The sequence below is a fragment of the Microcebus murinus genome, chromosome 14 (genome assembly GCF_040939455.1).
Source record: "Microcebus murinus isolate Inina chromosome 14, M.murinus_Inina_mat1.0, whole genome shotgun sequence".
Classification (NCBI taxonomy): Eukaryota; Metazoa; Chordata; class Mammalia; order Primates; family Cheirogaleidae; genus Microcebus; species Microcebus murinus.
The window spans coordinates 57251584-57264797 of NC_134117.1; the positions used below are offsets into that span (position 1 = coordinate 57251584).

A 13214-nucleotide genomic window follows, 5' to 3' on the forward strand; every position below is an offset into this window, starting at 1 on the left:
AGCAGAGGTTTGAAAAGAAAAAGATCAGGGTTTAAAAATAGAAATTGGCAGAGCCCAATAGCCGTCACTGTAGTCTGGAACCAGACTCTAGTTGGGGAGCAGTGACTCTCCATCCGCTCTGGGACATCTCCTCGGCTCACAGTGTGGTCAGGAGCAGCAGGAGGCTCCTGGGTGTGAGTGCAGGTGCACAAGCTTTGCACACCTGAGCGATGCCATCCAGCGGGGGGTGACAGCTTCCCTTCCTCCCTGTTCAGTAAAACTCCTAACAAGACAAACAGCTTCACTTATTAAATAAAAACTCAGACCCTCTGGAGCATGCGTGCTGCGATGAATACTTCAAGGGGTAAGAGGCAAGAGTGACAGACTCTCCCCAGGGACTCACCGTGAGTCTAGCAAGTGATGGAATCAAGGAATTCCCTTTTAAGGGAAAGCCTGGGACCTTCCCAAGCTGGAGCTTGGGAAGTTTTGCATCTTGAATGAGCTGGGGTTGCCCGAAACTACTGCGTTCCATTGGTTTGTCCATTCAGGATGTTTGCATTTGCACCTCCTCCCTGCTAAGTTCTCTAACTGGCGGGATGCTGGCGAGTGAGGCTGTGCTGCCACCCAGGGAGCCTCCAGTGTGTAGAAGCCACGGGCACGCCCCAGTGATGCCAGTGAGATGAGTGTGGTGAGGGTTGAACGCAGAGCTTCAGGCTGCACGGGGCTGGGGGCAGCGTCCCAGGAAGGAGGCGTTCAGCTCTGCTCCGAGGCTGAGTGGCGTTCTAGAGGTGGCCAGTGACAGCACAGCCCAGGCCAAGGTTTGGCCCTGGGAGCTTGTCTGCTTGAGCAGGAAACAAAAGTAGGCCAGGAGTGCGCCAAGAGCATGCCAGGGGCCCAGCAGGCAGCGTTCACGAACTGGAACAGTAGCCTGGGCCCGGATTTTAGGAAAGGGGTTGTGTGCAGGTCCCTGGGGGATAGAACAAAGTTTCTGAGTCTTTTGTTTTTTTTTTTAAACATCCTCTTTACTGGGTCTTTCTCAGAGCTAAAGTTCTTAATTGTGATGAAGTCCATTTTTATCAAATTTTTTGAAAACTTTTTTAATGGATCATGTTATATCAAAGAACCTTTCACCTAGTCCTAGAGCTCAAAGCTTTTAAAAGTTATTTTCCTTCTAAAAGTTTTATAGCTTTATGTTTTACACTTAAATCTGTGATATATAGTTGGAGTTAATTTTCATACAAGGTAAAGGGTTGAGGTTGAGATTCATTTTTTGGCCATGGATGTCCAGTTGCTCCAGCATCATTAATTTAAAAAGACTGTCCTGGCCAGGCGCGGTGGCTCACACCTGTGATCCTAGCACTTTGGGAGGCCAAGGCGGGTGGATCACTCATCATGAGGTCAGGAGTTCGAGACCAGCCTGAGAAAGATCAAGACCCCGTCTCTACTAAAAATAGAAATAAATTATATGGACAACTAAAAATATATATAGAAAAAATTAACCGGGCCTGGAGGCGCATGCCTGTAATCCCAGCTACTCGGGAGGCTGAGGCAGGAGGATCGCTTGAGCCCAGGAGTTTGAGGTTGCTGTGAGCTAGGCTGATGCCACGGCACTCACTCTAGCCCCGGCAATAGAGTGAGACTGTCTCCAAAAAAAAAAAAAAAAAAAAAAAAAAGACTGTCCTTCCTGTATTGCAGTTTTCGCACCTTTTGTATTTGTGTGTGTGTCTCTCTCCCTGACAGTACCACACAGTCTCAATTATTGTAGCTGTCTAGTAACTGTTAAATCAGGTGGATTGATTTCCCTCCCACCTTATTTTTTTATTTTAAAAATGTTAGGTATCCTGATTTCTTTCCTTTTTTTTTAAATTTTTTTTTGAGGCAGAATCTCACTCTATTGCCCAGCCGTGGCGTCAGCCTAGCTCACAGCAACCTCAAACTCCTGGGCTGAAGTGATCCTTCTGCTTCAGCCTCCCGAGTAGCTGGGACTACAGGCATGCGCCACCATGCCCGGCTAATTTTTTCTATATATTTTTAGTTGGCCAGCTAATTTCTTTCTTTTTTTTTTTTTTTAGTAGAGGCAGGGTCTTGCTCTTGTTCAGGCTGGTCTCGAACTCCTGACCTCGAGTGTTCCACCCATGTTGGCCTCCCACAGTGCTAGGATTACAGGCGTGAGCCACTGCGCCCGGCCCCTGATTTCTTTTTGTGTGAATTTTTGAATGATCTTGTCTGTATCTACAAAAAGAAAAAGAAAAAAAAAAAGTCTTGTTAGCATTTGGAACTGAATTGTTAAACCTTTAGATAAACTTGGGCAGAATTTCCATCTTTTTATAAAAAACTGCTGTGAAAACCAACTGATATCGAAGAAGCCTTGCCCCGAACCCCCAGGTGTACTGGGAGGCCGGAATGCAGCACGAGGGGGAAGAGAGCCCCGTTTAGCTTTCACGAATGGCCCGCTGGGTTTGGAGCTGCTCCCTGGTGGGATGTGTCCTTCCCAACGGGCCGTCGCCATGGCGCTCTCCGTCCGCAGGGAACAGATGGAATCCCAGCTGGAAAAGGAGGCCCGGTTCCGGCAGCTGATGGCCCACAGCTCCCACGACTCAGCCATCGACACGGATTCCATGGAGTGGGAAACGGAAGTCGTGGAGTTCGAAAGGGAGACGGTGAGCTGCCTCGATGGCTCTTCTCCCCTGCTCTCCTTGACCTGCAGACTTTGGACGGGGAGGGGAGGGTGGCCCTCCTGCAGGGCCCCCAGTTTCATGGCTGCGAGTTTGGAGGTCCAGCTTTTCCTCCCAGGGTGCGGACGCATCCTCTCCCTGGGGCCGCCCAGGCTGGGTTGCAGCAGGCTGGCGTCCTGTGTCACACAGTGGGCCGCCCAGGCTGGGTTGCAGCAGGCTGGCGTCCTGCGTCACACAGTGGGCCGCCCAGGCTGGGTTGCAGCAGGCTGGCGTCCTGCGTCACACAGTGGGCCGCCCAGGCTGGGTTGCAGCAGGCTGGCGTCCTGCGTCACACAGTGGGCCGCCCAGGCTGGGTTGCAGCAGGCTGGCGTCCTGCGTCACACAGTGGGCCGCCCAGGCTGGGTTGCAGCAGGCTGGCGTCCTGCGTCACACAGTGGGCCGCCCAGGCTGGGTTGCAGCAGGCTGGCGTCCTGCGTCACACAGTGGGCCGCCCAGGCTGGGTTGTAGCAGGCTGGTGTCCTGCGTCACACAGTGGGCGCTGGCACGGTGCGGGGGGACGGAGGGAAGGGCAGAGCGCGGGGGGAGACGCCGGCAGGGGTGTCTGTCTGCAGTGGCCAGGAGGCGCAGACTCAGCTTCTCGTAGGCCTTCATCCTGGGGACCGAGTGTCCCATGAGATAGGAGGTGAAGGGGGACGGTCCCCACATCGGAGCGCGTGGCTTGGGGGCGGTGTGTTTCTCGTGGCTGCTTTGCGAAGTGAGCTGCTGCCGCTGCGGCTGTTCTGACAGGAGGAGGTTGACTTGAAGGCGCTGGGGTTCGACATGGCGGAAGGCGTGAATGAGCCTTGTTTCCCCGGGGACTGTGGCATATTTGTCACCAAAGTGGACAAAGGAAGCATTGCTGATGGCCGCTTAAGGTAAGAGTTGAGGCCCAGGCTCTGGAGGGAAGGTGGGGCCCCGCACCCCAGCACAGAGGCCCTGCAGAGTCAGGTAGCAGTCGAGCGACCCCCAGCTAGTCCCTGCAAGGCCCGCAGCATGGCTGCTAATGGCGCTCTAGAGACTCAGCTTCTCACTGGCCCCTGCGTCTGATTTTCCTCCAGCCACCAGGCTCTGTCTTCTGCTTCTCTGGGTAGGGAAGGGCTCAGGTGGTGTGTGTGAGGGCCTGGGGCGTGCGTCACATGCTCATTCCACGAAATAGTGATGACGGTAACACAGCTGACACTGCTGGCTGGCTGCTGAGTACTGGTTTAAGCGCTTGATACAAATTATTTACTTGATCTTTACAACCCTGTGAGGTAGGTGTGATTATTGCCCCCGTTTTACAGATGAGGACACTGAGGCCAGAGGGGCTAGGTCACACAGCTAGTAAGTGGTAGAGCCAGGATTTGAACCCAGGCTGTCTAACTTCAGCATCTGCAAGTTTAACCACTCCCAGTTTACGCACTCCCAGAAGAGGAAATCTTTCTGAACGTGTACGTGGGGCACCTGCTCTTTGGCAATCGGCCCCCTGGATGGGAGTGGCGGGCAGCGACCCACTGGACTGCACAGGTGCCGACCTGGCTGTGTCCCTCCTCAGGGTCAACGACTGGCTGCTGAGAATCAATGACGTGGACCTCATCAATAAGGACAAGAAGCAGGCCATCAAGGCTCTGCTCAACGGAGAGGGGGCCATCAACATGGTCGTGCGGCGGAGGAAGTCCCTGGGCGGGAAGGTGGTGACGCCGCTGCACATCAACCTCAGCGGACAGAAAGGTGGTGGGCCTGCAGGTGGCGGGTGTCCTTGCTCGTGGGGAGGGGCTGTGGGCGCCCCTTTGGAGTACCTCATTCACAGGGATGAGGCACTGATGCTGTTTAAATACCTCCTCTGTGCCTTCCTGGCTGGAAGTCGTCTGAGTCCCCAGTCTTGCTCATCTCTGAGCGTTTGATTCACCAGACCCGATGTAACCGAGCTCCTGGTTAGCATGAGCTGGGCGGGGTGCAGCCTGCTGACACCCCCTTTTATAAGTTTGGTTAGCAGAGATGAGCTGGGGTGACCGGAGGGCCACACGGTGAGGCCTGGGCTTACCCGGTGACCTCCTGTGTCTTGCAGACAGCGGCATCAGTCTGGAGAACGGAGTGTACGCCGCCGCCGTGGTGCCCGGAAGCCCTGCTGCCAAAGAAGGGTCTCTTGCCGTGGGAGACAGGATTGTGGCGGTGAGTCTCAAGGCCATGGCCAGGGCCGTCTGCTGCACACAACAGATTACGTTTGAGAAGGCTGAGCAAGAAGCAAGGAGCAGAGTTCTTACGTTCACCTTGTTCTTGAGCATTGCACCATGCTGACATTTAAAAATGATCTTTCTTTCTGATGGTGTGTTTGTTTACTGTAAAAAATATGGAAATACAGAAAAAGTCTAGGAAGGAAATGAGAGTCACTTGTATTGCTACCACCTGTAGATAACCTTTACTAACATTTTAAATATATTTCTCTACACACGAATGTATAGTAAGGACTAGGATGATGTTAAGGGTTTGTGTTTCATTTGCCTTAAGAAGTCCCTTACCTGGACTCCTCGGGCCTGACAGGGAGGGAATTTCTGTCCTTTGCCAACTGCTGGCTTTGGCCTCGTAACACTGACAGCAGTTGTTTGGCCCGCTGTCCAACACGAGCTGGCCTGAGGTCACTGTGCCCGCGGGCCTGACGGGCTGTCTGTCTGGGCCTAGATCAACGGCATTGCACTGGACAACAAGTCTCTGAACGAATGTGAATCTCTGCTGCGCAGCTGCCAGGGCGCCCTGACCCTCTCCCTCCTGAAGGTAAGCCCCCCGCCCCAGCCCTCCCGCCCTGCCGGGAGGTGGGCAGAGCCACAGCTCCACAGAGCTGGGCACCACGGGGATCCTCGGGACAAGAATAGTGATGTCCACAGTGCACGGCGTGCATGGACCCTGGCTGGTCCGGGTTTGGAAACAAAACCAGCCTTAAAGGCTGTATTGAGAGTTGAGTGTGTGTGAATGGACCAGGTGCTTGAATGATCCTAGGGAATTGTTAAGTTTTCTTAGGTGTGATGATGGCACTGGGGTTATTAGGTAGGAGAATGTCCTTATTTTGGGGGGTGTTATACTTTAAAGTTGTTAGGGGTTGACATGTTATAGACCAGGGGTCCTCAAACTTTTTAAACGGGGGCCAGTTCACTGTCCTGCAGACTGTTGGAGGGCCAGACTGTAGTTAAAAAAAGCCCATGAACAAGTTCCTATGCACACTGGACATATCTTATTTTGAAGTAAAAAAACAAACGGGCACAAACACCCGCATGTGGCCAGCGGCCCGTGGTTTGAGGACGCCTGTTACAGACAATGGAGACAATTTGGTAAATATTGTTGAATCCAGATGCTGGGCTTATGGGCACTTTTCTATCAACTTTTCTACATAGTTGAAAAGATTAATAATAATAGAAAGTTGGGCCGGGCGCGGTGGCTCACGCCTGTAATCCCAGCACTCTGGGAGGCTGAGGCGGGCGGATTGCTCAAGGTCAGGAGTTCGAAACCAGCCTGAGCAAGAGCGAGACCCCGTCTCTACTATAAATAGAAAGAAATTAATTGGCCAACTATATATATATAAAAAAAAAAATTAGCCGGACATGGTGGCATATGCCTGTAGTCCCAGCTACTCGTGAGGCTGAGGCAGGAGGATTGCTTGAGCCCAGGAGTTTGAGGTTGCTGTGAGTTAGGCTGACGCCACGGCACTCACTCTAGCCTGGGCAACAAAGTGAGACTCTGTCTCAAAAAAAAAAAGAAAGTTGGAAAACTTTCTATTTCATTTCATCCAATCCATTTCATTAAGAGATGTTTTCTGAATTGGCTATTTTTAAATTGATAGACTTTTAGGGGAGCAGTGTTAGGTTATGGAAAACTGGGCTGAGTGGAGGAGTTCTCGGTTTACCCTCAGCCACCCCACCCATTGCCACGAGTTTCCCCTATAATTGACATCTTGTGTTAGTGTGGTACATTTGTTACCATTAATGAGCCAATATTGAGGCATTAGTATTAGCTAAAATGCATGGCTTATGTGAGGGTTCACTCTTGGTGTTTAATATTCTGTGGGTGTTGACAAATGTGTGATGACTCATACCCCCATCACAGCACCATACAGAGTCGTTTCACCGCCCTGAAAATTCCTGCGCTCTGTCCGTTCATCCTCCCTATTCCCCGCCCCCGGCAACCAGTGATCCTTTCACTGTCTCCGTAGTTTTGCCTTTTCCAGAATGTTGTAGAGTTGGAATCATGCAGTATGTGGCTTTTTGAGATTGTCTTCTTATTTTGGTAATATGCATTTAAGGTTACTCCATGTCTTTTCGTTTCTTTTCAGTGCTGGTTAACATTGCACTATCCGGGTGTCAAGGAGAGAGGGAGAGAGAGATTTTTTAAAGGCAGTCAAGTTTAGCAGTAGGGGGTTGTATACCAACTTTAGTGACACTAATGTTAATAATTTCTGATAACCCACTACCATTGGACCAGCCAAGAGATGTGTTTTTGATAACAAATTTTTACTTTTATGTCTAATGATTTTTTTAAAATGTGCAGGACATTGTACAGGTGAGTTCAGAAAGTGCTCAGAGTTGAGAGGATTTTACGGCTCTCTTGTGACTTCACAGTGGCCAGGGCCGTGAGAAAACTCCTCTCTCAGGGCCGTGTGTGTGTGTGTGTGTGTGTGTGTGTGTGTGTGTGTGTGTCCATCCTCTGTCTCTCTGTCCAGGGGCGTGTGGCTCGTTCCTGCCCATCTCTCTCCCCGTGGGGACGGTTTTCAGTGTGGCTCAGAGTCCCGCCCTCTCACCTCTCTTTCTCACTTCTCTGCAATCCCTGGCCAGGTGTTCCCTCAGAGCTCCTCGTGGAGTGGCCAGAACATCTTTGAGAACATCAAGGACTCCGATAAGATGCTGAGTCTCCGTGCCCAGGGCCCGGAGGTCCAGGCTCACAGCAGGCGGAACTTGACGCAGCACAGCAGCTCCACGCAGACGGACGTCTTCTGCGAAGACGGGCTGGAGGACAGGAGGGAGCTGGGCCCCCCGGGAGGCAGCAGCCCCTTCCTGCACAAGCCGTTCCCGGGAGGGCCGTTTCAGGTCTCCCCGCAGGCCTGCCCCAGCGCCTCCGAGCGTAGCCTGAGCTCCTTCCGCTCAGACGCCTCCGGGGAGCGGGGCTGCGGGCTGGCGGACGCTCGAGGCCGGCGGCCGCTGCTGCCCTTCGAGACGGAGGGGAGCCCCTGTGGGGCGGGGGAGGCCCCGCTGGATAAGCCGGACTCCGAGGGCTCCAACAGCGGCGGGACCTGGCCCAAGGCCGTGCTCGGCTCCGCGGCGGGGCCTGAGAAGCTCTCCGTTTACAAGAAGCCAAAGCAAAGGAAGTCCATCTTTGACCCTAACACTTTCAAACGCCCCCAGACACCCCCGAAAATAGACTACCTGCTCTCAGGCCCTGGGCCTGCTCACTCCCCCCAGCCCTCCAAGAGGGTGGGGCCTCTGACACCCCCAAAACCTCCCAGGAGGAGTGACTCCATTAAGTTCCAGCACAGGCTGGAAACTAGCTCCGAGTCAGAGGCCACTCTGGTGGGCAGCTCCCCTTCCACCAGCCCTCCGGGCGCCCTGCCCCCCGACACGGACCCCGGGGAGCCCATGCACGCGTCGCCCCCGCGCAAGGCCAGGGTCCGCATCGCTTCCAGCTACTACCCCGAAGGGGATGGGGACTCCTCCTTGCCAGCGAAGAAGTCCTGTGACGAGGACCTCACCTCCCAGAAGGCGGACGAGCTGGGGCAGAAGCGGGGCCGGCCCAAGTCTGCTCCCAGTTTCCGGCCCAAGCTTGCTCCGGTTGTGATTCCTGCTCAGTTCCTGGAGGTAGAGGTCCGCCCCGGGTCGCCGGGAGTAGAGGCCCGGAGGGAGGGGGCACTTGGCCGTGGGAGGGGTCCCCAGGCTCCTGCTTAGCCTGGCTCCTTTGGGAGGGGTGGCAGGGGGATGCCGGTGGGGAGCGGCCTGCCGGAGGCAGGTGCGTGGGATGTGCACCGTAGTGCACCTGTGACACCCAGAGAGGAGCACGTTCTTGGGCGTAGCATTTGGTTTGCTTTTTCAACAAGAAGCTTTTGAACTTATCAAACCTAGTGACAGGGACTTGCCTTGAGGGGTTTAGGGAGAGGAAATGGCCCGGGTGGAGCTGAACTGCAGCAGGGCAGCCCGATGGTCTTTGTGTGCTGCCGTGCTTCCAGGAGGGAGATCGCTGGGGACTGGAGACAGACTGTCACAGCCGAGCTCGTTGGGCGGCATTATCATTTGTGCGTGCCTGACGCACACATGCATTCTCACCTTTGTCATGTGATGTCTGTATGTGAAAGAACAGAGACTCATTCTCTGCGGTTTTCTTCTGAAAGGTCTGTTAAGGAATTTTCCAGATGTGTAAAGCAACGTGAATGAGCAACAACTTCCGTCCCAACCGTCACCTTCTGTGCCCTGGTGGGATGAGCTGGCTCCTGGGGGACAGAGCCTGGCTTGTGGACGGACCCGCGTGTTTCGCTGCGTCTAACAGATGCCTCTTGCCTTTGGTTCAGCAGGAGCAGAAGTGCGCCCCAGCCAGTGGAGAGCTCTCCCCAGAGCTCCAGGAGTGGGCGCCGTACTCGCCAGGGCATTCCGGCCGGCACAGCAATCCCCCGCTGTACCCCAGCAGGCCATCTGTGGGTGAGTCAGCGGCCAGGGCCTGGGGCAGAGGGCCAGTGTGGACTCGTGGGGCCGCTCAGGCTTTAGGGAGAGAGGAGGCAGGTGTTTCAGAGAGCTGTCATGTGTCCTCAGCCCTGAGGTCCAGAGAACCAGGGATTGCTGCCCTGTCTGGGATGGTTGGTCTTGGAACCATGACGTTCCTTAGCTTGTCCAAGTGCTTTTCCCCCAGAGCAGCCTGGGAAATCGGAAGCATGGAAGAGAGTTCTCTTGTTCTACAGATGGAGACAGGCCAGAGGCCAAACCACAGTGCAAACTGGTGGTTAAACCCAGTCTTCCGAGTCCTTTTCCCAAAAGACGGTGGCTGCTTCCTGGGATATAGGGAGAAGGCTCGTGCAAGTCCAGGGCTGGCTGGGTGCTTTGGGGCGACTGTTCTCACCCAGCCCATTTCTAGGCACCGTTCCCCGGAGTCTGACCCCCAGCACCACAGTGAGCTCCATCCTGCGGAACCCCATCTACACTGTGCGCAGCCACAGGGTGGGCCCCTGCAGCTCTCCACCCGTGCCCCGCGACGTCGGCCCTCAGGGTCTGCTTCCCAGGTATGCGAAGGCTCCAGCCGTCTGTGCCCACCTGGACTTAGAGCCACTGGTGCCTAGATGGAAGGGTCCTTGCTTAGCCGGCAAGGGGCTGGCCAGAACAGGGCTGGGACCCCAGGGAAAGAGAACTTTAGGATTGCTCTCTTAATGCATCAGTGTGGAATGTCAAAAGGCATCTAAAGAAGGACGATAGCAATAGTGGCTGATACTTGAACGCTTCTGTCTTGAGCCCTGTGCCCATAGCCTTATCAGTATCATTTCATCCCGTCAGCAGTGACCTTGTGAGCTAAGTATTGTGACGACCCCTGTTTTTGATGTGAGGGAGCTGAGGCTGCCTGAGTGAACAGCTGGCTCAGGGCTGCACTGATTCATCCATTTGACAGATTGTCACCGAGCACCTAGCACAAGCTCTACCTCTTGTTCCAAGGGATGCAGTGCTGAGCTGAAAAGATGAGCCTCTGGCTCCCGTGCTGCTTTGCGTTCAAGTGTGGGAGGCAGACAGAACGCCAGGAACAGGGCAGCGTCAGATGTGCAGAGCCCCTCCAAAGGCAGTAAAAGGGGGCAGCAGGCTTGACCGTGACGTGGGACAGCGTGGCGAGTTAGATCAAGTGGTCGGGGAGGGCCCCGGCATACGTGGCGGAGGGTGCAGGACCAGAAGGCTGCAGGATGCCAGCTGCACCTGACCTGGGGGGCCTCTAGGGAGGAGGCCGTCGGTGCCGAGGCCTGGGCACCTGGGAGCAGGGCGGTGGGAGCTTGGCAGAGGGGCCGTGAGTCAGTAGGAGGTGCCAGGTCACAGGGTACAAACCCCGTGGGACGTGCAGCCATACTAGGGAGTTCAGATTTTATCCTGAGGACAGGGGAGACCGCTGGAGGGTTTCAGCAGGGAAGAGATGTCTCATTACACAGCCAGGAGAAAACACTTGTGGGGCCTGACGTGGGTGATGCCTGGCTCCCTGGCCTCTGGCTTCCTGGGCACACTGTCCTGAGCGAGTCACACAGGTCCCCTCTGTGAGGTCTTTGGTGCCGGTTCGGCTTCCCCAGTTCCACCGGGTTGTAGAGCCGCTGTTTCTCCCTGTAGCATCCCCTCCTCCCAGTGAGCCTACTCCCCACCCACCCTGTGGCTGAAGTGGGTGTGGTACTGGCCACCCCACGTGTGTGGCCTTTCTACTGCTTGAGGGCCCTTGTGGATGCCACCTCTGGAGGAAGGGCTTCTTGGCCGACAGTGGCTCCTGGGCTCCCTTCTGCCAGCTCAGGGGGCCTAGGCCTGTCCCTGTGTTGCCCCCCAATGGCCACACCCGCCCCTGGTCCTTCCCCTGAGCCCCTCACCTCTCGTCTTGTGCAGCCAGCACCAGGGACGCCTGAGCCTGGACCTGAGCCACAGGGCCTGCAGCGACTACTCCGAGATGAGAGCCACCCACGGGTCCAACTCCCTGCCCTCCAGCGCCCGCCTTGGTAACTGCGTCGCCTGGACCTGCTGCGGCAGGGCTCCAGCCTTCTCTTCCTCTCCGCCTGCATCCCAACGCCCAGCTCTGCGGGCGGCTGCCCACCCGCGCTCGGCTCCTCTCCCCTCCCGAGGCCGAGCTCGGTCCCTCCGGGGAGGGGCTGCTGCCCTCACGAGCCAGCCTCGCCCGTGCTGCCCTCGGAGCGTGGCCGGTGCTTCCGCTTTCTGCAGTAGCCGCGTGGGCGTTCAGATGTCCCTTGGCTCGCAGCCCTGCTTCCTGTCCTGAGCCGCGTGGTCATTCTGGGCTGTGTGCGTGGCTGTTCACTTGTGGAAAACGTGCACAGTCAGCCCGTGAGGGGACCCTGGGGGAGCTCTGGGCTTGGGGAGAGAAGACGGGCAGCCGCCGTGGCACTTGGGCTGCCGTTTGGGGCGGAGGCGAGGCTTGTGCGCCCCTGTTCTGGAGCAGCCTCGGCCTGCACAGCTTATTCAAATACGAGGGTGACCACGTCCTGACTGCCAGTAATACGTATCTGGGCCCTCGGGGATAAGCGGCAGGGCCCAGCCTTGCCTTTGCCTCCCTGACTGGGCGTCGGGGGGTGAGGGGTGGTGTTTAATCACAGGGTCTGAAGTTTTGTCCCCTTACGGAACAACAGGGTCTTCGGGTAACTTGCAGTTCAAGGCGGAACGCATTAAAATCCCATCCACGCCGAGATACCCCCGCTCCGTCGTGGGCTCCGACAGAGGTGAGGCTTCCCGGCTCTCCACCCCCGCCCGTCCTGCTGCCACGTGTGAGCTTCCGGGTGGCGGCTCTGGGCTCGGCAGATGTTCACTGAGCCCAGGCGAGGCCTGGTGGTGTGGGGGCTGCAGAGGTGGGAGCCCAAGGCCGTGTGGTGCTGGGGGGTCGCAGCATGTCGGGACCGTGTCTCCCCTGGGCCCTGGAGGGGAGGTCAGGTGTGCGATCACATCCGCCTTGCCCGCCCTCCCGGCAGGGTCTGTGTCGCACTCGGAATGCAGCACCCCTCCGCAGTCGCCCCTGAACATCGACACCCTGTCCGCGTGCAGCCAGTCCCAGACCTCAGCCTCCACGCTGCCCAGGATCGCCGTCAACCCCGCGTCCCTCGGGGAGCGGAGAAAGGACAGGTGCGTGTGACCGGGCATCGGTGGCACGAGCAAACCGGTGGACAGCGCACCCCGGGTGTGGCCAGGGCCCGGGCGGGGAAGCCTTGTTAGTAGGCGCAGCAGGCGTTGCGGAGCTCCGTTGTGATTTGGCCGGGGTCTGGCCGCTGCCGTTTGGGTTTCCCGGCATTCACTGGCGTCTTCCACGTCACCAGTGTGTCCCGTGGGCCGCTGGGTGCAGGGAGGTGGGGCACACGTAGGTGGCAAGGCAGGGCGTGGGCTGGGCTCACAGCAAGTGATCCTGGAAACCACCTGCCGGTGGCAGTGCTGTTGTGGCACCATTTACGCCTTTCTGGACCTTGCTTGAGCACGTCACACGTGTTAAGTCGTGAAATCCCCACAGTAACCCTGTGAGCTCCGTGTTACAGATAAGGAAACTATATCCAGAAAGGTGGAGTGGTCACCCGTGGCCACATGGCTAGTGACTGACGTGACCTAACTAGAGTCAGGCGCGTTCGTACCCTGTGCTTTTCAGCCCCGGGATACGGTTGCATCTCTGGGTTCCTTGAATTGCTCCCCCAAAGCTTTTTGCTGTGAAATGAAATATACGTAAGAAAAAAGTCCGTAAAGGCTAAATATACAGCTTAGCTATTTTTGGTTTGTTTTAAAGTACAGGCCAATCTCTCGTTAGGTTTTAGGTCAGCTTTAAGCTCAATGTCCAACCAGAGGCGCCTTCTCTGAGGGG

At 56.2% G+C, this 13214-nt stretch overlaps 1 protein-coding gene across 1 annotated transcript in view; it reads left to right on the forward strand.

Annotated features, from left to right (window-relative positions):
* Positions 1-13214, forward strand: part of DLG5 (discs large MAGUK scaffold protein 5) — a 116710-nt gene that overhangs the window by 83074 nt on the left and 20422 nt on the right. The window contains exons 10-20 of the mRNA XM_076010103.1: positions 2507-2639; positions 3441-3568; positions 4228-4403; positions 4741-4844; positions 5352-5444; positions 7493-8509; positions 9214-9340; positions 9771-9915; positions 11255-11364; positions 12007-12096; positions 12343-12493. Of these exons, the coding sequence (XP_075866218.1) occupies positions 2507-2639; positions 3441-3568; positions 4228-4403; positions 4741-4844; positions 5352-5444; positions 7493-8509; positions 9214-9340; positions 9771-9915; positions 11255-11364; positions 12007-12096; positions 12343-12493 (2274 nt within the window). The remainder of the gene's footprint in view (positions 1-2506; positions 2640-3440; positions 3569-4227; positions 4404-4740; positions 4845-5351; positions 5445-7492; positions 8510-9213; positions 9341-9770; positions 9916-11254; positions 11365-12006; positions 12097-12342; positions 12494-13214) is intronic.